The sequence below is a fragment of the Phlebotomus argentipes genome, unplaced genomic scaffold (assembly GCF_947086385.1).
Source record: "Phlebotomus argentipes unplaced genomic scaffold, Phlebotomus argentipes genome assembly contig_2, whole genome shotgun sequence".
NCBI lineage: Eukaryota > Metazoa > Arthropoda > Insecta > Diptera > Psychodidae > Phlebotomus > Phlebotomus argentipes.
The window spans coordinates 8,428,900-8,454,198 of record NW_026776162.1 but is presented as its reverse complement, the minus strand read 5'-3'; the positions used below and the strand labels follow the sequence as shown (position 1 = coordinate 8,454,198).

Sequence of the window (25,299 nt, the reverse complement as noted above, 5' to 3'; positions counted from 1 at the left end):
GAGAATCTCAGTGCTAATCTCCTTGAGATTATTCGGATTCCATTTTGGATCCCGAGATGGGATTAAAGCGCCCACATTTGGGGCTGAAAAGGTCGCAAAAGCCTCACCTCATGAGATGCAGAGCGGCGCCGAAGTCCTCGATGGTCTGCGACTCCGACAGCGCGATGGCGACCTTCTCAGTGCCGCCGAGTGGCTCCAGGGCGTCCCTGGCTTTGCTGCCGAAGAGCTTCTCCAGGTAGTTGGGTCCGTGGCTGGCCAGGAGACTCTGCAGGAAGGACGCCGTCTCCTCCACAGGTGGCCGCTTAGCTGCAAGAGAGAGAGAGAGAGACAGAAGTGATTTACGACTCTTTCTGTGTGTCTTTTCCCTGAAAGTTATAAGATTGTCCCTTCGAGGCGCGCAATCAGCAAGACACAAATCGCCCGGGAGGAGAAGAAGTTTCACATTCTCTTGTCTCCCCATTGATTTGGGGCCGAAAGTGGCGCTCTTCTCAATTGTTTGTGGCTTCTTTTTGTCTCTGCAGTATTTCTTTTGCCCTTTTTTTCCTTGCCAATGTTGTGTCTTTCCACCTTTTGGGGATTCTTGAGATGAACTTTAAGTTCATGTTTTCTTTTACAATTTGCTTTCACTACAAGATTATAGCTAATTTGCTTCGTCCTTTGACATTGACCCAGTTTATGATGGAGAGTGTTTAGCCATTATCTATATAGCCAAAGCTTTCGTGTACTTTCTAAGATGAAAGCTGTGAAAATCTTGACTCTTTGCTAAGTTTTATGAACACATCTTTTAGCTCTTCTTCTGTGTATTATTTCACAGTTGACATTAAAGTCAATCTCCTCAAGCATTTTCACCAAGGGGCAAATCACAAGGCGACTTTTGAGGAAATTTAATGTTCTCAAATCAAATAATCGATTATTTGAGTAAAATAATCATAAAATGAATATTTTCTCAAATAAAATTGAAAAATAATTAAAATTCAAAAAAAAAATTATCCAAAACTGATTCTTTTTCAAAGTAAAGTTGAAAAAAAACACAAATTTTGAATAAAATAATCAGAAAAAGAATGTTTTCCAAAATAAAATTGCAAAATAATCAAATATTGAATAAAATAATAACAAAAAAAATTAATATTTCCTAAAGTAAAGTTGCAAAAAAAAATCAAATTCGCAAATAAAATATTAAAAAATAATTTATTATTTTCGAAAGTAAAATAACAAAAGAAAATCAAATTATTCAAATTCTGAACTAAATGATTAAAAAAAAAATTAATTTTTTCTCAAGTAAAATTGAACAATATTCAAAATTTGAATTAAAATCACAAATAATTTAAAAATAATCAGAATTTGTATAAAATAAACAATTTTTAATTAAATATTCAAAAAAGAATCAAATATTCAGAAAATTATTTAAAAATATCAAAGTTTTGTATTAAATAATCGATTTTTAATGAAATATTCAGAAAATAATCAAAATATTAAAAAAAAAAATCAAATTTTAATCAAATATTCAGTAAAAAATAATAAAAAAAATTATCAAAATGTTATGTGAAATAATCAAAATTTGATTAATAATCACAAATAATCATAAAAATGATTAAATAATCATAAAGTTAATGGTCTCAACTTGCGGAGTGACTTCCCCCTTGATTTTCACCCACAATTTTCTCCAGCGAGAAGGATGAAAAGGAAAAATGCCACAAATCCACACAAGTTTGGTTTAACTTTGAGATTTCTCGTTAGACTTGGAGCTTTTGTGTGATTTCCAATTTCACCTTCACACACACACACACGAGCGCCTTGTGGTTAAGGATGAGAAAGAATTTCCTCAGCATTTTCTCCATGCGTGTCACTCTGTGAAAATTTACACTCTTCCAGGCTAGGATTTCAACGCCCATAAAAAGAGTGTTTTTTCCATCGTCCTTCTTCAGCAAACGCCGCCGTTTTATGCAAATTCCCTGGTGCTTGTTCATTTTAATTATCTCAAGGTGGATTTGAGAAAATTACAACACTCCAATGTAGCTAATTATATACCCAAAGAGGAGCTTTTTATTGTTTACCGAGAGCTTTCACGAGTGGGATTTTCTTGCTAAGACATTTTTGGCCATGATTTGGCGTCTTAAAGTGCCTTTTTTCTCTCTCTTTCTCTCTTTCGTGTTGGCGTGAATGGATTTGTCAGTGGAAAACACTCAGCATCACTGGCAACTCCATCAATAATCAAGAGTGAGTGACATGAAAGGCTCTTTTTCATGTGTGAAAGTTTGTGAAATGAGGCAAAATCGAATTGAAAATTGCATTTAAGAGGACTTTTTCTCCAATTGAGACGCAATATTTCGTGACATGAATTGAATTTTTGGAGTGAAAATCACTTCAAGAATCATATTGAAAACATTCAAAATAACTTGTGAAAGTTTTCAGTGCATTTTCACACAAATTTGTCAAGAGAAAATCACCTCAACGACAGACATTTGAGACATTTTATCAATTGAAATTTCCGTCGAAGCACCTCGCAAAGTAGTTTAACACAGAAACATTACATGAATTCATCACTCTCAATTACACATTTATGATCTTATACATGAAATACGACACATTGACAATGTCTCAATAGCGCCTGAGTAAATATCAAATGTAATTTGCTGTGACAGAGGCGGAATTTTCACTCCTAATGGAATTCCCATTCAAACAAGGGGCAAATCACAAGGCGACTATTGAGGAAACTTAATGTTCTCTAATGCAATAATCAATTATTTGAGTAAAATAATCAAAAAATGATTATTTTCCCAAGTAAAATTGAAAAATAATCAAATTATGGTTTGAATAATAAAAAAAAAGAATATTTTGAATAAATAATTAAAAAAAAATTTTTATCCCGAGTAGAATAACAAAAAAAATCAAAATAAACAAATTCTGAATAAAATAGTCAAAAAAATTATACTTTCTCAAATAAAATTGAAAAATAATTGGAAAAAATTTTCATTTCCCAAAAAAATTACTTTTAAAATAACCAAATTCTGAATTGAGTGATAAAAAAATGAATATTTTCTCGAAATAAATTGAAAAATAATCAAATTAAAAAAAATTATCCAATTATTATTATTTTTCAAAGTAAAGTTGAAAAAAAAACAAATTTTGGATAAAATAATCAAAAAATTATTGTGTTCCAAATTAAAATTGTAAAACAATCAATTTTTGAATCAAATAATAATAAAAAAAAATAATTATTTCCCAAAGTAAAATTTAAAAATATTCAAATTCTAAATAAAATATCAAAAAAATTATTATTTTCCAAAGTAAAATTACAAAAAAAATTTCAAAAGAATCAAATTCCGAATTAAATAATTAAAAAAAAGAATTTTTTTCTCAAGTAAAATTGAAAAAAAAAATCAAAATTTGAATTAAAATCACAAATAATTAAAAAATAATCCGAATTTGTGTGAAATAATCAAGTTTTGAAAAAAAATTCAGAAAATAATCAAAAAATAATCCGAATTTGTATAAAATAAACAATTTTTCATTAAATATTCAAAAAAGAATACAAAAATATTCAAAAGAAAAATTAAATTTTGATTAAATATTTAGAAAAAAATCAAAAAATAATCAGAATTTGACTTAAAATCACAAATAATCGATAAAAATATTGAATAATCACAAAGTTAATGATCTCAACTTGCGACTGATTTTCCCCTTGCATTCAAATGTTGCTCCAAAACAATTTCTCACAGTGTCGTGTTGAGGAATTAAATTTATTGGGCGGTTTTAGCTTCAAACCCATCTTAATTTGTGTTTGCGCCTCTCAAAGGCACTCACAAGTGTGATAATTCGTGGGTTTCTTGCACTTGCCACAATGCGGCATTTGGAGTTTTGCACCCTTTCACAACGAATGATTAATGCTGTGAATAATTAATTGAGATTCTTATCGAGACAGTGTCGTTATCAATTCAAAATGTGACCTTTTTCACATAAAACACGTGCAGAGAAGATCAACAGATTTACCATAAAACCACAAGAGAACTTTATATCCCTCAGGAAAGCTCATTAATTTCTCACTCGGGGGTTGTTTATCAATGCAGAAGTGCATAAAGAATCTTATGCTCATGTTCTCTATGTCCTTCAAAGTCTTCTTCCTTCCATCTTCTTAGCATTCTGCAAAGTGTGAAGGAGTTTTCTTTGGGGTTCTCGTATTTTACGCGAAAAGTTCACTGGCAAAACTTTCCCAAGCCGCGTCGTGAGCCAGAGTTGGGAGGATTTCAGATGATTGATAACACTCACAGAGTGTTTAAATTTAAATTAGCTTGGAATTTATGACGATTCTTCCCCCCCCCCCCCCAAAAATATTGCCAAAACACGCGAATTTACAATGATTTCCAGCACGTTTTCGCGATGGAGGCGCCGGGTGAAGCATATGCTTCATCCAAACAAACTTGTTGCAGCGCTTTTTCGTGATGCATTTTAAATGCAATTTCAAGCAACTCTGTGGCATTTTTCGCTTTTTCTGCACTCCAATTTCTCATTTTCCCTCCCCCTCTTCCTTTGCAAAAACATCGCGCACTTTTCCTCAGACCCCTATATAGAAAAGTTTCTACCTTTTCCTTACATAAAATTCCACTTTATCTTGCACCCACTTTTTCACCCAAGTGTTGACGCTTCTCTTTACACTCAAACTCACTCTTTCGACTCTTCGCTCACAGTATCACATCCTTTATCCCATTTGCATTTAATATGACGGCTCAGGGAGTGAAAGGGTGGCAGGAAAAAAAGGAGAGTTTCTCTCCCTGTAATAACTCAGCTTCATTCATGGCATTCTCAAAAAAAGCTCCGCATCGTTATGTACTATGATAATAAAAAGGATCCAATTGATTTTTTGCTCGTCCCAGAGATCTCTTGTTGCTCTTCTCTCGCTGGGTTTTGGCGACTGGTCTTCTGGTTATCCTAATATTCTATCTTCGTTTCGGTGGCGAAGGCAGAAAAAAGGTTATTTCACAGCCCTAAACATAAATACCCAGAGCTCTTGTACCGCCCCCAAGGGGGAGATAATATGCCTTGAATCTGTACATCACTTTTGTGTGGATTCTCCAACACTTCAGACACTTCTGGACGCTTTTAAAGACATCTTTTCAACTGTTTCTCACCCTAATTTCTATCTTATCACAATCTAATTCAGATTTTATCGTCTTCAAAGAAGTTAAAGCTCTTCAAATGCCAAGATTTCAGGTTGAATCCGGCGTAAAGAAATACATATTGAACTGATTTTAATCTGTCTAATTAATCTAATCTAATTTTTTTTCAATATGAGCCTTTATTTGTCACTTTAATACACAAATTGCGGAAATAATTAAACAAAAAGACACTTTTCTACACTGAAATGGTATTTTTGATGTTTTATTTGACTTTTCGGCTGTTTTTTTCAAACACAAATGCTCAATTCTGTCAAGAAAAGTACAAATTCGATGATTTTGAGAGTTATTTAACCACCAGAATTGCTTTTAAATCAATCAAATAACGTAGAAAAGCAATAAAATTCATTTATTTAAGTGAAATTCTTGAGAAAATGCCTCAATTTTTGTTGAAATTGAAGCTTTTTCAATGTCTTTCCCTTCCACAAAACTGTACACCACTTCTGACCACAATATCTGCCCCTTGAACTCCCCGGGAAATTGCGAGGCAACACAAAAGCTCAGCCTATGGCAAACATTTGTAGAGACTTTGTGTTATCGCTGCCATTTGGCCGCAATTGACATTCGAGTTCAATCGAGCACTTGATCAACTTTGCACAGCTCTAATGGTGAGACGATCGCTGTTCTGCCCAAATATTGATTTACAGGCTTCGAATGAGGCGGAAATTTGTGTCCGTGGAATTGAAATTGTGTTCTTTGGGCGATGAATTGTACATCAAAACCCCACAACGCGGCCTCTTGGCTCACTTTCTGCGAAGAATTGGATGCTTTGCCGGTTGGGAAATTGAATAATATATAAAGCAATAATGCTTGTTTCATGTAAACGAGCCTCTGGGCATCAGCATGTGTGAGTCTCGTGATTCTCCGTGGATTTTATTCCCAATAATCAATCACATTGGAAATATTTCATTCTCTCTCACTCGCTCAAGTGATGATTTATTGAGTGAAATTTGAGTTTTTTCCGGGGTTAAGAAATTGATATTCGACAGTTTTCTCAAAGACAACTTTAATTATGTGAAATTCAATTAGGAAAATCTCCCACACTAAACTCTGGCTTCAGAGCACAGAAGATTAATGAGCTTTTCGAGTAAAAGGATCTTTGTCTCCATCGCATAAAGTGCGGAAAATGGTGAAACTACCAGAAATTGCTATTGTTTCGTGCATCTTCCCATGGAATTAATTTAATTTCAAACTGAGTTGCATGATAAAATACAGAGTCAGATGAAAGATAAGAGGAAAATGTGAGCCTTTCGGAATCTCCTCGTTTTCCACTTGCGCCTAAAGAAGCTCCTCCACATTGTTTGGAGATCCTATGCAAAGTATCTTCTCTCTGTGTCTCTTGGAAATTCAAAACCCCAATTCTGCGAATAATTGAGCAATTTATTCACTCATGTTTACAATGGTTGGGAATATATTTTTGGCTTTTCCCCTCAATTTTTCAGCCTCATTACGACTCACGAAATTGAATACAATTTCGAAGGAAAGTCGCAGGTTAATTGTGGACGAAGACTTTTTTCTCTCTCTTCAACTTGGCATAAACTTGGTGAGTGATTTCACCTTTTTCCCAATGCTGTTTTAGGAGATTATAAACAAAAGATGAAGTACAGCAAACTTTTGGCACATTTGCTGTGGGCGTTTTTGCATAATGCAAAATCCAAAAGATCCTCACTTGAGAAATCTGGGTATATATATTTGAGACATTAAGTGAAAATTATCATTTTTGCAACCTTTCATAATTATTCAAGCAATTTCGCAATTCAAAAGGTCAGAAATTCAACGATTCACAAGGATTTCAAGCTGAAACACGACGTAAAATAAAATTTTATAGTCGAAATAAAACGAATTCTGAGGGTTTAATTGCGAATTCCATCAATATTGTATCTTTTCATAGGTTTTAAAGGCTATTTTGATGAGATTTTAGCACCGTTCTTGCCCACAAAGCATATTTATTGAGTCAAATTTTAAGAAAACTGATATTTTGTGGTTCTAATCTGCAAATTGTGGACATAATTGAGCAGGTAAGTCATCGTTAAATGAAGGAACTGTGTATTCTTTGCATTTAAGATACTTCAAGGAACTCGCAAGAAAGTATAATGCAGAAAAATGTCGGGGTGAATTTTTAAACTCCATTCTTGAACAGATTTTCAACCAAAGAAGACGATTTTCGTGCTGACTGCTTCATTTCGTGGCTTCTCTGGTGAACAAAACTACTTTAAGTTCAATTAAAGTTGTCGGAAAAGCGCTTCAGACATCCAGAAACTTCATAAACACCCGCTGGATATACTTCTATGGCCAATTCCTAATCAAACAGCGCTTCAAAGATCATCTTCGCGCCTCTGAATAATGAGAATGGCCAGCAATGAAGATTTGTACTATTTTTACAGTAGAAAATAATGCAAGATTTTGATCCCGAATGAGCTTCAGAATCTAGATTTTGGAGTGATCAACTCACCAGCTGTGCAGAGTCGCATGTCCTCGTCGTATCCATCTGCACAATCCGGCGCTCCGTCGCACAAGTACTGGATGGAGATGCATTGGTCGCTGCCAGGACACTTGAAGGGCTCGTACGGATGGCAGGACTCTGAAAGACAATGGAGGACAATTTGTTAGGCGCCTGAATGGAGCGTCACACTCAATTCATCTCTCCTAAGGGTTGAAAACATGCCGAGCTCGCAATGGCGCGTGAAAACCTCAATTAAACGGACAGATGGAAAGGCAGAAGGAATGAAAATTTAATTCACAATCATAATTGAGCATTTCGACCCAAAGTTACTCCCACACATTCTACCACTTTGGTGGGATTTAATGGTTGGTGGTGGAAGAGAAAAATCTTTGGGATGTGCGAAGGCGAAAGTTCGCCGTGAAACTTTTTCCATTTTACCACCATCAATAGTAAATCGTTCGGCTTAAATGCTGAGTCAGAAGACGCTAAGGGAGTTTAAGATGTCAAAGGAGTTCTATAAATGATGTGTTCTTTCATTAGGAACGACAGCAAGAGTGAAATGCAATGAAAACGCTGCAATTTTCTCTATCTATTGAATTTCTTATGTCACAACTTGGAAGACAAACAATAAGTTCACAATTGAAGACGTGCTTTGGTGAAGAGAAACAACATTATCAATTGCTGATGTTGGTTTGTCGCTGAGTATATAGAATCTGTTGGCAAATTCAACAAGTTGAGCTCCAACCCCCTTCGAATTGGGGGTAGAAAATGCTCCCGTAATCTTCATTTTGTAGGCAATTTTAAACAATATGCTGGAAAAATGGTAAAAATATGTCTGATAAATTATTGATGGAGGAAGATTTTATTGAAATACACCGAAGAAGTCTTGCGGAAATTAATTAAATATTCATCCAAGTGTTTTTCACCGTGGGCAGAAGATTCTCCAAGCTCTTCTCAGGGCGAAACTTTTGGGTTGCCGATGGCAATTTGGGCTCAAGAGGTGGATAATGTGGTCAAATGTGATGTACAATTGAGCAATAGGAAGTGGAAAAATGTTGGGAGAAAGAATGATTCTAATTGGGAACCATTAAGAAGTCTCAGATGTTATTGAATATTTAAAAAGGGGTGAAAAAGAGACCAAAAAGTGAGATTACAGGAAAACAAGGGGGAGATAATATGCCTTAAAGCTTTACATCACTTCTGAACACTTCCAGCACTTAAATTTCCACATTAATTCCCAAATATTTATGAATCTTTTAAGTTTTTATCCGATATTTCTGTAAGAATCGACTTAAAATCGCATTTTTCAGCATCTTTTCCGACCATAACCTCAAAATATTACTAAAAGTTCTTCCAAAAACTCCGTTCGGAAGCTTTCTAGACTATAAAATCCGCCGATGAAGGAAAAAAATGCATAAAAAGCTTTCTAAATGAACATTTTTTTGTTAATTAATGATTAATTCTGCCAATAAGCATAAGAATTGATATGCAAGAATGCGAATAATTCACTAAATCTGTCTCTGATTTGTTACATAACCTAGAAAAAGATTTTTATTATTGATTCTGTGTGAAAATCGAAGGAAATCCAAAGAATTTACGGAATATTGTAATCTTTTGAGTACCTCTTAAGCACTTCCAATCGTATTATCTCCCCCTTGTTGGAAAAAAATCATAAAATATTGCTTATAAACCTGAGTTTCAAACTTTTCAGTTGGGTTTCCAAGTAAGATTAAAGCAAAATTAACGGCAAAATATCGCTAACTTTCAGTCTCGTTAATAATTTTACTAAAGTTCAGGCGATTGTAAGATTTCTTGTGAGGAACTTGTGTACAAGATTTCAGCCCTTTTTCCTCCCCTTGTTTTTCACCCCATAGTGATCCTAGAAGAAAATCCGCACTGTCTGAACTTGAAACTAGAAGCTAATAAAGGTCACAGAGTGATTGAATGCTTGGGTTAGAAGGCAAATCACTCAATTGTGCGTCACATCAGTCAATTTACCCTAAATCTCCATCCAGGGAAATCCTCTGAGGAAATGAAGTGCCAATGTTTTTCAATTAACACGCGAATTTCCCTTCGACATGCGCGAGCAAATGTGCAATTACACGTAATTAAATTTGCAGCCGAAAGCTTCTGGGGTGGATGAAAATCAATACAAAGAGACTCTTCTTCGGCTCTTCCGTGTGGAAAAGGGAAAGAAAAGTTATTGAAAATGGGCGCTTGAGTGATTTTCACTGGGAATTTATGGGGTTCATTATGGCGTCGTGGGTTGAGGATGAACTTTAATTTTATGACATCATCCAGAGACAGAATTCCTTATGGTCGACATCTAATTTACTTAGATAGAGACGCTCTTGGGCAACGCGTACGAGAATAAATGTACATTTCATTAGGAAACTTTGTCGTCTCTCGTCGAAGGGCAACTTTTCCACTCTTGCACGGAAGCGTTTAATTTTTTTTTTGCTTGCTGTACCCAATTTTTGCCTTGAACTTAAAGTGGCTGAAAAACTTTCTTGGCAAAAACACACACAGAATTTATGAGCCTCTGAAGGATTTTCTAGGCAAATATGTATAGTTGGAAGATGCTTTTTGTGGTCATTTCTCATCATAATAGAGAAGTGATCTTGAAAAATCTTCTCCAACAACCATTTTTCTTCTCTGCATTCATTTCTGTGTGACTTCGTGGATGATTTTTCTCGTGGTGACTTTGACAAAAGAGCGCGAAAGGAATTTTTCCAGGGATAATTTTCTATAGTTTCCCACATGAAAATTTATCACAATCATGTGCTTTATTGAGAATGATGTTTAATGTTTGCTCACATTAAACATTAAATTGCTTTTTATTTACACAAACAACCAATTAGTTTCTGTGGAAAATGCAAAATCATTGAGGTGTCATTGCATGTGATTTATTTAATTAAATTCGCATTGCAATAATTGCGAAATTTTCGGCCTTAATTAACCTGGGGAAAAAATTACATTGAAGCAAAGTGCAATAAATGAAAACAATTTTTCACGAAAAAAAACCACACAAAATCAAGGGGCAGATATTATGGTCGAATTTTGCTTAGAAAAAGCCAATTTTATTGCTTTTCTAGGTTATATTATTGATTCAAAAGCCTAAATATCATCAAAATTGTGTTAAAACCGTAAATATTTTTCTTTTTCTTGACACAGTTTAGCATTTGTGCTCAAAAAACATCAAATTGATTGAATTTCGTAAGTAAAAAACGACTTTAGATGTCAAACATAACCTCAAAAATACAATTTTAGTCTAGATTAATGTCTCTTTTCTTAATTCTTTCTTCGAGTTGTTCTTGATTATGCAGTATAAATTAATTTTCCAACTTTGAAAGGATTATAATTGGTTCAAAAAGGGTTTAAAGAATCTTTCTATGCATTTTCTGAAGACAAATCTGGGAAATCAAGATAAAAATTGTTCATGAACTGTTGACGCATTTCAGTGCAGAAATATCGTCGAATGCGCTTCACGCCATAGAGATAAGACCAAACCAGTTCCTTATCAAGTCCCGCTCGGGCACCAAAATTTAATCTATTTGCCTCCTGTGTAATTTCTACTTTCTTCACTCTTAACCAGACAGTCCAACAATCCACATCGCGATTTGTGCCAACTATTGAATTATTAAATTTACAAAACCGCAACATTTGCCCTCTGAAGTGTGAAAAATTTTCAATATAATTAGTTTAAGTGAAGTGCAAGAGTCTCTTTTTTTCACCTCCGCCGCTCATCATTTCATCTCCGCCGTCAGCCAAGCTGTGCCACCAGAGGGGGAGAAAAATTTTTGCCCTCCGAGCCACATAGGCTAATAAGTGACTAATTGCAGGTTGGTGCCCATCCATTTTTGCCCTCCGAGCCACATAGGCTAATAAGTGACTAATTGCAGGTTGGTGCCCATCCATTTTGGCCCTTCGAGGCAACGCCGTCCAAGTTGCGAAGGCGTCCACCAGCTTTTGCGGTGACCAAGTGCAGTCCACGCCGCCATTCAGCTCTGCCGTATCAATCTTCACACGCCAAGTAAGTTGTAACAGTGTAGAGTGAAAATTTGTGCAATTCCCATCTTTTTTCCTTTCGCTCTCACCCTGATTAATTATGACTCTCCTGAGCAAAAGAGCGACACTTAAGGGTCACCTGACTCGCATTGAAAATTATGTTGATTCCGTTCGCAAGGATGAGGCTTCCTTTTCGGCTACAGATATTGCCTCCAACATAACTAAACTTGATGACCTTAAAGCTCAACTCACAATGGTTCATGAAGAGCTAGTGAATACGGGAAATAATTCGGTGACTGAATATGAGGAGCATTCGAGAATCATGGAGCGAATTAGTCAGTTGAGGAGAATTTTGGGTGATGCTTTGGACCGGAAGGATGATAATGATGATCCTTTGCCCATCCCTGGCCCTTCTGGCTCTAATCATCAGCCATCAGCTCAAATTTCTGGTGATTCGTCAATTGCTAATTTAGAAAAAGCTCTTGCCATGCTCATTACCCATCAAGCACAAGCAGAGGTGCGCAATCAGAACTTTTTCGATAGTCTGACCAATGTAGTGGCCCACAGTCCACGGCCAGAATCACACGACGTCAGAAATCAATCCCATTTGAAGCTCCCCGTGTTAACGGTCCCAGAATTTTCCGGTGATTACACTGTCTGGCATCACTTTAAAGACATGTTCACCAGCATTGTTCATCTTAACCCTCGCCTCACTGATGTGCAACGTATGCAATATTTGGTCTCCTCAGTCAAGGGAAATGCGAAGAAGTTGATTGATAGTTTGGCCATCACAGATGCCAATTATTCTGTTGCGTGGGACACATTAGTGGGACAATATGACGATCAGCAGTCTGTTGTTCATCATCACATTGCGCGCTTTTGCACGATGCCAGCAATTTCCACTCCCTCAGTTGATGCTCTTACGGATCTTTTTGCCACCGCCAATTCAGTTTTAAATTCCCTCGACGCACTTGATGTCAAGGAAAGAGATCCGTGGGTCATTTATTTGCTTTTGGAGAAGCTCGACCATGAAACCCAAGTTCTGTGGTCTCGCGAGGTTAAGAGTCAATCACCAACGATGGTCCAATTCTTGCAGTTTCTGAGAGAGAGACTAAAGTCCATTGCACAGTATAATTCTTACCCGGCCAAATCCTCATCTCAGGCCACCAAGTCCACTCCAGCTGGCCCAACCAGCAATAAGAATCTCAAGCCACAAAAAGCCACAGTTCTCTCTGCCACTGCACAATCTCCTTGTCCTGGATGCAAAAAAGAAGGCCACAAGTTGTTCAAGTGTCACAAGTTCATTGCCATGCCCTCCATAGAACGTCTGGAACTTGTCAGGAACAACAAACTGTGCCGAAAATGTATCACCGAGACACATTTGACGAAGGATTGTACCTTTTTCACTTGCCGGAAATGCTCCAAACACCACAACACACTTTTGCACGAAGCCTTTCAGTCTGAGTCCTCACAATCCACTCCTGCTCAGCAGCAGACCCAATCGAATGATAGGCCCACAGACACTTCACAGTCTGACTCCACAGCCATCGTCGGCTCTTCCACTGCCTCTCGCCCTGCGGTGAAGGTATTTCTAGAGACGGTTGTGGTACGAGTCTTGGATAAGTTCGGTGTTCCGCAGCTGTGCAGAGCTTTGCTGGATTCCGGAGCTCAAGTCAATCTGATTTCACAGCCCCTATTCCAAAGACTTCGGCTGCCCAAATCTCTGTCCGATGTGTACATTGGGAGGGTGGTTGGAGGTGGAGCCAAGTCCAAATTCCAGGCTGAATGTTGTGTGCAGGCAGTTGACAATCAAGATGTCCATTTTTCGATGACATGCCAAATTGTTCCCGCAGTGTTGGAACAAAAGTTGCCTAATTGGAAGGTACAGGTGGATCAGATCGCCATTCCCTCAGAGATCTCCCTTGCCGACCCAACATGGCATGTGTCTCAGCCCATTGATTTGCTGATAAGCAACGAATTCTATAACGAGATATTCACCAGACAGATAATGAGATTGGGCAAAGGCTTGCCAATTCTCAAAGAAAGTTGCTTTGGGTGGGTTGTTTCTGGTGCCCATGCTAGCTCGTCACAGACGCGACAATCAGACCAGGTCGCGTATGTTGGAACGACGCTGGCCTCCATCGACTCATCGGTCCGGAAGTTTTGGGAAATAGAAGAAGTTTCCACTGCCCATCCTAAAACACTTGATCATGAGATCGTGGAGAACTGCTTCCAAGAGTCCACTGTCCGCGATGACACTGGAAGATATGTTGTGAAGATCCCCTTTCGCCCCAGTTTAGTGCGTCTTCATAACAATTTGCCAAATGCCACCAGACAATTTCTCAGTCTCGAGCGTCGTTTGTCCGCCAACCCAGAGATAAAAAGCCAATATCACGCTGCGATGCAGGAGAATTTCGACTTGCGATTCTTTGAGGAGGTTCCCCCAGATGAGATCACTTCCACTTCTTACTACATGCCTCATCACGCTGTTGCTAAGAAGTCCTCCTCAGGAGTTAAAGTTCGCATCGTCATGAATGCCAGTTCAAAATCCCAAACAGGCCTCCGCCTGAATGATGTTGCCATGGTGGGCCCGACAGTTCAGCCCGACATCGTCGCAATTCTCCTCAGATTCCGAGAACACCCTTTTGCATTCTGTTGTGATATCCAGAAGATGTATACTCAGGTGCTAATTCATCCCTCCCACAAAGACTACCATCGCATTGTGTGGCGATTCCGAGATTCGGAACCCATTCGTCATTATAGGGCAAGAGGAGTTTGCTTCGGGGTAAGTTCATCGCCTTATCTCGCGACAAGAGTCCTCATCGATCTGGCGGATAGAGAAGAGGTAAAATTTCCACTCGCTGCTAAGGCACTGAAGGAGAATTTTTATGTGGACGATTGTCTCGCATCATGCCCATCCATTTCCGATGCACTTGAAACTCAACGGCAGTTGAAAGAATTGTTGAGTTCCGCTGGCATGACGCTCGCCAAATGGTGTGTCAGCAGTCCAGAAATCACAGAGGAAGTAGAGCCCTCACAGGTACGCAGCATCTTTCCTGAGCAATCCAAGGCTCTAGGCATGCTTTGGCACCCTCAGAATGATGTTTTCGTCTTCCAGCTCACTCGAGATTTCATTGACGTCAATTCAAAGCGAGAAGTCCTCGCGGCAATTGCGTCACTTTATGATCCTCTTGGTTTCGTCTCTCCAGTGATTGTTATCGGAAAATTGATCATGCAGGCCCTTTGGAAAGAGGAAAAGTTGGATTGGGATGATCCGCTTCCGGAACATATCAGTTCCCAATGGAAACAATTAGCCGAAGGTCTTCCAACCCTTCAGGAGATCAAAGTTCAGCGCCCAATGTCGACTTGGACGTCTCCCAAGTCCACCGAGTTGCATGTCTTCTGCGACAGCAGCTCAGTTGCATATGGTGCCGTGGCTTATGTGGTCACAGAGGATGATATCCATGGTCGCCAGTCTCAGATTCTGATGGCAAAGTCGCGCATTGCTCCCACATCGTCGATCACCATCCCCAAATTGGAATTGTGTGCCGCAGCTCTAGGCTCTCAGTTGGCCCACAAGATCAGAAATGCTCTCTCAGTCACGGAATATTTCTTGTGGACAGACTCGACGATTGTTTTGGGGCAAATCAGATCAAACCGCATTAAATTTGACGTTTTCACCGCGCATAGAATCGCTGAGATTCTCAGACTGACGGACGTTTCGAAATGGCAGCACGTACCGGGAGCCTCAAATCCTGCGGACGTTGTATCGCGTGGTATGTTGCCCACAGAATTGAAAGGTTCATCTATATGGTGGACGGGCCCAGAGTTTTTGTTGGGTAAGGCCGAAAACTGGCCTCAAGACCCGTATAGTGTCACGCTCATTGCTTCGTCGACTGCCATTATCAATCAGGTCCCAGAAAGTCACATCCTTGACACCATCCTTGAAAGATCCAGCAGTTATCTGCGGATACAAAGAATCCTAGCATACGTGCTAAGAGTCCTGACAGGTTCGCCTAGTCGCATTAGAGGTCCCATTACATCCCAAGAACTCCTAAAATCAGAGCACAAACTAGTATCTTTTGCACAAGCTCAACACTTGGCAGAAGTGAGATCAGCCATTGCCGATGGCACCATGTGGACCAGCAGGAGGTTCGCCCATGTGCGCCACTTGACTCCCTTCATTGATGGAGAGGGAATCATCAGAGTGGGTGGCCGACTGGCTCAATCGCCTGCAAACTACGATGCCCGCCATCCAATTCTTCTGCCCAAGTGTCGCCTCGCCACGATTATCGCCACCCACACACACAAGAACAACATGCACGCGGGACCACAACTGCTTCTGGCCACTCTGCGTCAGAAATATTGGCCGCTGGGAGGAAGAAATCTGACCAGAAACGTCGCTCGCTCATGTGTTGTGTGCTGGAAAACCAAGCCGATCCGACAGGAGCAGAGAATGGGAGATCTTCCCACGAGTAGGACAGATCACGTGGCTCCATTCACAGTGTGTGGCATCGATTTCTGCGGCCCAGTCCTCACGCGTCCTAGCTACAAGAGAGGAGGTACATCATATAAGACGTACATTTGCGCCTTTGTCTGCTTCACGACGAAAGCCATTCACCTGGAAGTTGTCGGCAGTCTCTCATCCGAGGGCTTCGTCGCTGCGCTGCGGAGATTCGCGGCCAGGAGAGCTGCTCCAAGCGACATCTTCTGCGATAATGCCACCAATTTTCGCGGAGCCAGCGCAGAGTTGGCAAAGTTCCTGCGAGACATCCAGTCATCGCCAGACGTTGTTTTAGAGGCAGCTCCCAAGGGCATCAATTGGCACTTCGCGCCACCAAGATCTCCTCATCATGGCGGACTTTATGAGGCGGCGATCAAGTCCCTCAAACATCACTTAGCCAGAGAAGTTGGACAGACTATTCTCACATTTGAGGAGTTGAACACCATCGTAGCACAGATCGAAGCCATCCTCAATAGCAGACCAATCACGCCACTCTCCGAGGATCCAAATGAGATGTTCGCATTGACTCCTGGTCACTTTTTAGTGGGACGCCCACTGAACGCGCTCCCGGATCAGACGCTCACAGATGTTGCGCCAAATCGCCTCTCCAGATGGCAACTTTGCCAGAAGATTCTGCAGCACTTCGCCCATCGTTGGAGGAAAGAATATCTCCATCTTCTCCAGAAGAGAGTCAAATGGACGCAGGAAGCGGACAATTTGAAGATTGGCGATATCGTTCTCATCGGCGACGATTCAATGGCCACACATCAATGGCCAATGGGCATCATCGAGGAGCTTCATCCGGGCAGAGATGGACGATGCAGAGTCGTCACGATCAGGACAGCAAGGGGTAAATACAAAAGGGCAGTTCAGAGGCTGTCCAAATTGCCCATCGAGGGACTCCCGCCCTCATCATAGGCCCCCCCAGGATGTTGACGCATTTCAGTGCAGAAATATCGTCGAATGCGCTTCACGCCATAGAGATAAGACCAAACCAGTTCCTTATCAAGTCCCGCTCGGGCACCAAAATTTAATCTATTTGCCTCCTGTGTAATTTCTACTTTCTTCACTCTTAACCAGACAGTCCAACAATCCACATCGCGATTTGTGCCAACTATTGAATTATTAAATTTACAAAACCGCAACATTTGCCCTCTGAAGTGTGAAAAATTTTCAATATAATTAGTTTAAGTGAAGTGCAAGAGTCTCTTTTTTTCACCTCCGCCGCTCATCATTTCATCTCCGCCGTCAGCCAAGCTGTGCCACCAGAGGGGGAGAAAAATTTTTGCCCTCCGAGCCACATAGGCTAATAAGTGACTAATTGCAGGTTGGTGCCCATCCATGAACAAATCATGCGACAAATTTTATCAGTTTATACCAAGGGGCAAATCACAAGGCGACTATTGAGGAAACTTAATGTTCTCTAATCAAAAAATCAATTATTTGAGTAAAATATTCAAAAAATGATTCAAAATGAAAAATAATTCAAATTATGATTTTAATAATAAAATAAAAGATTATTTTCCCGAGTTAAATCACAAAAAAAAAAAATTATCAAATACTGAATTAAATAGTCAAAAAATGAATATTTTCTCAAAAAAAAAAATTTAAAAAGTATTGAAAAAAATTATTTTCCCAACTAAAATTACAAAAAATCAAAATAACCAAATATTGAAGTAAATAATATAAAAAAATGAATATTTTCTCATCATATTTTGAATAAACAAATCAAAAAGAAATTCTAAACTAAAATTACTTTAAAATCTCAATAGTCAAATTCTGAATTAAATAATCAATAAATGATTATTTTCCAAAGTAAAATTGAAAAATAATCAAATTCTAAATAAAATATCAAATTATTCAATTATATGCAAAATTTGATTACATATATTCAGAAAATAATCAAAAAATAATTTTAAAAAATCAGAATCTTGTACGAAATAATCAAAATTTGAGCAATAATCACAAATAATCGAAAAAAAGATTGAATAATCACAAAGCTAATGGTCTCAACTTGCGGAGTGATTTTTCCCTTTGTTTATACAATCTCAAATCCAAGCATTTGAAGAGCTTAAACCTCTTGAGACGGAAAACCTGGATTAGATTGTAACATAAGTTAGAAATTAGCGTAAGAAATTAGTTGAAGGAGTCAAAAAAAGCGATGAAAAATGTCCTTTTTGAGGCGTTCAGAAGTGTCTTCAGTGTTGAAGATTCTCCACAGAGGCTAAGAAAGTGGCAGAAAGTACAGATTTGAGGAAGATTATCTCCTCCTTGCACAAAACAACAAACTTTTCCACGAACTCTAATCTATTTCTGCGCCCTCGAGTGAGTGTGAAATGGAGTCTTTGGACGCGTATATCTTAATTAGGTTATATGCCACTTGATACCTTTGCTGGTGTTGCTCACAATGGGAAAATAATGAAAATGAGTGTTATTGCGAAATTACACACAATTCTCCAATCTTGTGTGGGGTTGAAACGGTGAATTTCCAGACCAATTAATTCACCAACTTGAGATTGTCTCATCGGATAATCAGCGATTTATGGTGGAAATTTTGCATAAAGTTTACACGCTTGAACACACACGAAAATCAAATGTTGTAATTAGTTTTGCATTTCGCAATTACAAGCACTTTGTGTCGATATGAATAAGGCAATTAATTTGCAATGAGACAATCGATATAATGAGATTTTCGGTGTGGAGATTATGAATGTAAGTGGAGTAATTGCGGTGGTTTAACCCAGAATTTTCAGTGCCAGAGCAAATCCAATTCCGTGACATTTTCCTTCGAACTCTGAACTTATGGCTTCGTGGCGTGACAGTGTGATAAATTTGCCCTTAAAATGAAATATGAAGTCTCAGTGGTTGATAAAAGGAGTGTAACAAGCCTTCGCAACACCCACGCGAGACTTCGGATGAAGTCAAAAAGAGCAAAACAAACTCCACATGTTTAGAGCAAAACTATATATATTTAATCTACATTTTCATGGCAGCCCGTTTTTTTTTCTGCCTGCCCTGCAAGAGTGGAAAAATTCCTGCGATAACGAAATTTTCCGAGAGGACGGGGTAAAAAATGTGTCTGGATGTGAAATTACACAACATCCATGCGATATGGAGGGAATATTTTTGCATTCCGTCTCACTTTGCCATGTTTTTCCCGAACCCCGCGCCTCGCATTCCTGATGTGAAATGTGTTATGAACTCCCTGGCAGTTGCACTAAATAGACAGAGAGAAGAGTAGATGAGAAACTGGAAGATTTACTCAGGCCACGCCCACTCGAGTGCCCCGCCTTTGAACACCAATTTCCTCTAATTTCATTGGTTGTTAGCATAATTTTGCCTTTGCCGTCGCTCTCTCTCTCTCTCTTTCTCTTTGATCTGGAGAGAAAGCAGCTCTGATGTCGCCATATGGATTCGCTTATGTATACAAATAGCATTGATACAGCCAACTTTTCTCCCCATTGCGACTCCCTTTCGCAACATTTTCCTCGGTGTGTTCGTCTATCGTGGAGATATCTCATGGGGGTGAAAGTGTCTCCCCAACATGTTGAATCCAATACAGCTAAATGCTCGCCATATAATATGGAAATAAACTCTATTTGCTTTAGCTGGAAGCAAATGTTTTCTCGGCAATTGTGGTTAATGCTTAGAGTAACAGTGGTAAAAGTCTTCTAATCCGGCATTTGGTGTGCGAGAATTCACCCCCGAAAATCGCCATCACTCCTAATCTTCGCTGGCTCTCTCTCTCTGTGTCCATTTCCCGGACATCCATTTCGGGGGTGACGAGGTGAATCCATCTGGCATTGTTGTTGTGCGTGGGCGGGGCGGGAAATTTGTATGTGGCGGATGTGATGTGAATGCGGGAAAGTGCGATGATCCACACGGAATATCCTCATCACGTCCGGATCGCACGGTGCTTTTGGGGGGGGGGGGTGAAATCTTCGGTGATTTGAAGGCTTCGACAGAGGAAATTGAACTATGAACCATGGATACTGATCACTGCACTGGCTGCTCATCAATCTCAACACTTCCCGGGCAAAGGATTTGATGCAAAATTTTTGTTGAAAATTTCACTCTCGTGTGAATGTGTGTTATTTGAGGGAAATTTCCGGATGAAAACCACCATCGCATATATTTGCCTTCTATACACCACAACATTTTCAATTAAACTCACTATGTTGCAAAAACCATTTCAACCCCCATTTTCCACTTGTGTGAATTTATGTGGCGGTGTGAGAAAATTAGCAACACCCAAGTTTGTACATGAAAATTGATTTAATGTCACCCAAAGTTCATGCTTGACTGGGCGAGAGATCGCCAATCAGGACAGGTGTGTCGATAATGGAGCCACAAAGAGCACTAATTGCAAGACGACACATTGAAGGAAATATCACAATCAAAGGGATCAACGAACGTTGCTAATGAGCAACGACTGGAACTGCAAATGTGCAGAGAAAACAGCCAATAATTAAGCTTCATTCAACTGTGATGTTGATTAACTCTCTGGGAATCTTGGGAGATTGTTGTGCAAACTGTAATCAATGAATTATATATTGTGCAGCCAAATGGAAGCTGATAAATCCTGTGCAAATTCCCATTTGCCACAATTTATGTGAAATATTGAATTAGTGGTTTATTCAGCAGTGCAATAATTTGTCCCAGGGATTAAAGCTTATGGGCGAAAGTTTCTGTCTCTCTCTCGCTGTGGAGGACTTTTTTTTTCCCTCCACACCAATTTGCAAAGTCCCCAGACGAGATGGACGAAGTTTCTCGGTTAACACGATTAAGGGTTGGTTAGACGCTTCCCAATAATAATGAATTCAACTTGATACTCTTTCCCAGGAACTCCATTACCATCACTGATACGACGAATTTAATTGAGCCATAGAAAGGATACAGAATGAAGAGATGCTTATGATTGGAATTAATAATTGAGTGTGACTTTCAGCGAGTTGTGAGCATAAATGCGATGCTGGGAGCTTTCATGAAATTCTATTCGAAATCATAGTGATTGATTTATTTGGCAGTGCGGAGGAGGAAAATTGAAATAGAATCACAAACAATTCGACATGAAAGCTTTATATGAAATTATTTGTGATTGGAAAAGTGTCATCAATTGTATTCCATCGACATGAGTAGCAATTTGAGAGTGATGGGGAAAAATAAAGGGGGAGATAATGTGGATAACATCTGTAAAAATCCTCAACACTTCCCAGAAGAGTCTGTATTTGAATAGAATGATTAATTAACCTTCATTTCAGATGTTTTTACATTATTTTTTGTTACTTTCTTCCTTCTGACAATCTTTCTTTACTATAATTCTCAGTTAGAATCTTTCTAGCTCAAAATCGCAAGAGTTAAGTGGAAAAATTTGAGGTTATGTTTGATTTTGGCCCGTTTTTTACCATCAATATTCCACAATCACAATTTTAATGAAGTTTATATGCATAATTCTAGCAATAAATCCAACACTTCAAAATTTTAGACTATTTCCATGCGATATTTTTAAAAAAAATCCACTTGAAACTGTTTTTTCCGCATTTTTCCGACCATAACCTCAAAGAGATCACTAAGAGATCGTAAAAGACTCCGTATGGAATTCAAAATTACTGATTTAGAGTCAAAATCGTACAGAAAGTTGTCCAAATCAACAATTTCGACGTCCACAGTGATCATTTTGAGGTTATGTTCGACTTCAACACAATTTGCAGTGTTTTTTGCCATCAAAGATTCAAAAAAGCATTGTTTATCGCATGTAAATGCTTAATTCTGCTAATCAGTAGCAATCTTGGTGACTTTAGCGTAAGAATTGATGTTCTAGAATGCGAAATATTCAATAAATTCATTACATAACCTAGAAAAGGATTGTTTCTTTGTGCGATTCAAAAGTAATCTATAAAAAAATTGGCATAATTTTTCAGCAAAAGGTAGGGAGTTATCTCCCCCTTGGGAAAAGTGATTCGTCATGAATGGGAAAACAGGAAGAAGCAGACAAATCACAGAGAAGTAAACTGAGTCCGAATAATAAGCTTATGTGCCGTACAATTGTTTGTCAGTTGTTCTCATGATGAGAATCTCTCATGCGTTGCGCATTTCTTGCCTTTCGTGCACTCAGGAAAATTCTCAGCTTTCCAGACGAATTGTAAAAGTTTTATTGGGTGTAATAAGAGAGTCAAATATTTGGAGACAAACATTGAATCCACACGTGGATAGAGCTTAAAGGCAATTAGCTGTAATACCAAATTATTATCAACCACGTGGAAGACAGCCTTGAATTCAAACACCTTTTTTCACGGGTATTTCCTCCACCGTTTAAAGCTGTAACAGCTTACATAATAGCCTAAAGTTGTTGAGCTTTCAAAGTTTCTGGGGAGAGTATAAAGATAATTTGCAACAATGTTTCTCCAAGTGTGTCTGTCCGGAGGGTGTTTTCTGCTTTCAAAGGATGAATATGTGTAGTCCATAAATTGCTCAACCTTACACAGTTTCTCAAGGAGCAAGGAAGCTTTGTGCAGAGCTTTCTTTTACTACTTCTCTGTCTAGGCGGATAATTCCTCACTAACTGTAAAGATTCTCTATCGGCTTTTTTAGAGAATTACTTTGCTGGAGGAAAGTCGCCTCTCGATTTCTTCAAGAGGTCCCCTTGCTCCCTCTAGAGAACAAAGTATCTTCTGTAACAGTGCAAGGCGCGTCCTGTATGGACTAAAATGCCTTCGGTCAACGGCAATCTAATGCCACCGGGCTTAAGCAAGAATGCTCCCTGGTGAGTGGCGACCACCGGTGGTGCCTCCGATTTGCACTGGGCTAAGGTTTAGCCTTAGAAAATACTTCTTTCTCTACTGCCGCTTTTACTGGAGCTCCTTGAAGAGGAGCCGCTGGTAGAGGCAGGGAAAGAGCCGACTCTGGCCGCTAATATGAATGGCAAGAGTGCCGCTGATATTAGCCAGAGACTTAGCCGCTGAAAGAAGCACTGGAGGTGCTGCGGACAAGGCTAAGTGGTCCTGAGAAATCGCAAATATTAGTGGAAGGGAAGCTTACTTATTGAAAGCTGCTGGATTTCCATGCGAAGTCTGATTTATTCAATGCATTACACCGTCTTTTATACACAAAATTCTTATCCCTACTTAATTAATTCGGCGACAAATTGTAATATCGACAAATTCAAAGTGACAAAAGAAGTGACGAAAAGTGGTGGCGAGAAATGCACCCGCTGCATTTTTCTGAATGTGGGTCATTGAGCGCATCGAGTGTGTGACTCATATGACTTTATATGGAGATTAGATTATTTGACTTTTCTCCCATTTATCTTATCTTATCAACAAGGATTCAGTCAGGACTTGATCCTTGTTGTGGTTAGTATCTAGTGTGCTGAAATATATTCGGGTTTTCGCGGTGGAAATGGCATATTTTTACACCGCCGTGCAAGGGGTTAGAAATGGTATTATTATTTTCTAATCTAGCTGAAATTTGAAACCTTTTTGACCTAAACCTGGCGATTAAGATGTATATCTATTACTTAAACTAAGTTTGCTTGGCCTGAGAATGTTAGAAATAGTAAAAAATAGTGTCTCAATTTCGGACTTAAATCTAACATTCATTTACTGCATGTTTCAACCGGAACACTAACTCTCCACTCTTCCTTGAGTTTAATCTCACAGACACGCAATCGCTTGAAAGGGAGAAGAAATCCTTTTTTTTTTTGGGGGGCAATCTTCGTCACGTGGGCTTTTCTCACTGTTGCAATCACGAGATGGATCAATAAGGATAAAAATTTGATAACACACATAATCTCAAGACAACCTTCAGATGCGAAATCGATAGACTGTGGCTCCTTTGTGTGTATATCGAGAGGACAGAAAGTTTCTTTTGGCGGCAGAAACTTTTCATGGATTTTATGAATATTTAATCCATCACGAGCAGTAGCGACAAAAACCAAGTTTTAATTCGCAATTTCCCACTCTTTCTCGCGCAGGAAAAATGCCTCGTGGTTTGCAATTGAAACTCCTCCCCAACTCGAGAGTCCTCGAGAGCTTAACACTGAATTATCTCCATCAACTATTTAGATAAGCTCTCTCTCTTGGCTGGGTGATTCTTCACCACTTCAGCAGCGGCTCAAGAGGACTCACAATGCCAGAGAATGTTGCTGTTTTTCCACCCAACGCTTTCCCTCGGAGGGGCGGATTTTATATGGTGCGTAAAGCAATTTTCCAAATGGCCCAGGATATTTTCATGTCGTCAAGTGGGAATTCGATTTTATGCTCTCATCGACAATTCAATTGACTTATGTTGATTTTATTTTAAGTCCATCTGCACTCAACTGTGTGGCTTTCGGGCGTCCAATTAATTTTCCGGGTCTCTTTTGCACGTTTCCCGCCACATTTTTTAACAGATGAACTCGTCAGAATCAATTTGTGCAGCTTTTCGCAATTACATTTCACTTTATTCAGCACTTCATGCTTACTGTCTTTCCACTTGAAGCTCGAATGACAATTAAAAAGGCTTCAAAAATACAATGAACCTAAATCGCAATCATTTTAATAATCTAGACACTTCTGAACGCCTTTAAAGACATTTTCCATCGCTCTTCAACTGCTTCTTAGGTTTAAGCTGTTAAATGCTTAAATTTCAGATTGTAGGAACTAATTTTTGTCTTTGGAAAATGCTTAGAAAAATTCTGATTAAATTGTTAGGTTATGAATTAAGCTTGAAAAATACTTTTCGGATCAATTTTCATTCATTCAAACTCATTTTTAGAGTAAATATAGCGTTGAATTTGGCATTTTAAAGCATAAACCGCGGAAATAATGAAGCAAAGAGACTTTCTTCAAGATTTGATGTTATGATTGACTTGAAATTTAATCAAGATGTTCAAATTTGTCAAGAAAAATAGAAATATTCTTAGTTTAACGACAAATTCCATGATTTGGAAGGTTATTTAAGCACTAGAAAAGCAATAAAATTAATTTTTCTAAAGAAAATAGCTGAGAAAATGCTTCAATTTGTCGAAACTGAAAAGCTTTTGCAACTGTTTTGACACTTTGTACTTAAATATCTTCCCCTTGGAAAAATATGCCAGATCATAAAAAGCTAAGGGCGCATTTTTCTCTCTCTCTCTTTTAAAAAATGATTATCTTCCAACGCGAAATTTTCCACCCACTCTTAACATCGCATTC

At 38.8% G+C, this 25,299-nt stretch overlaps 1 protein-coding gene across 1 annotated transcript in view; it reads right to left on the bottom strand.

The window, feature by feature from the left end:
* Positions 1–25,299, bottom strand: part of LOC132265074 (IDLSRF-like peptide) — a 60,625-nt gene that overhangs the window by 4,924 nt on the left and 30,402 nt on the right. The window contains exons 3-4 of the mRNA XM_059765532.1: positions 7,624–7,752; positions 108–306 (exon numbers count right to left, since the gene is read on the bottom strand). Of these exons, the coding sequence (XP_059621515.1) occupies positions 108–306; positions 7,624–7,752 (328 nt within the window). The remainder of the gene's footprint in view (positions 1–107; positions 307–7,623; positions 7,753–25,299) is intronic.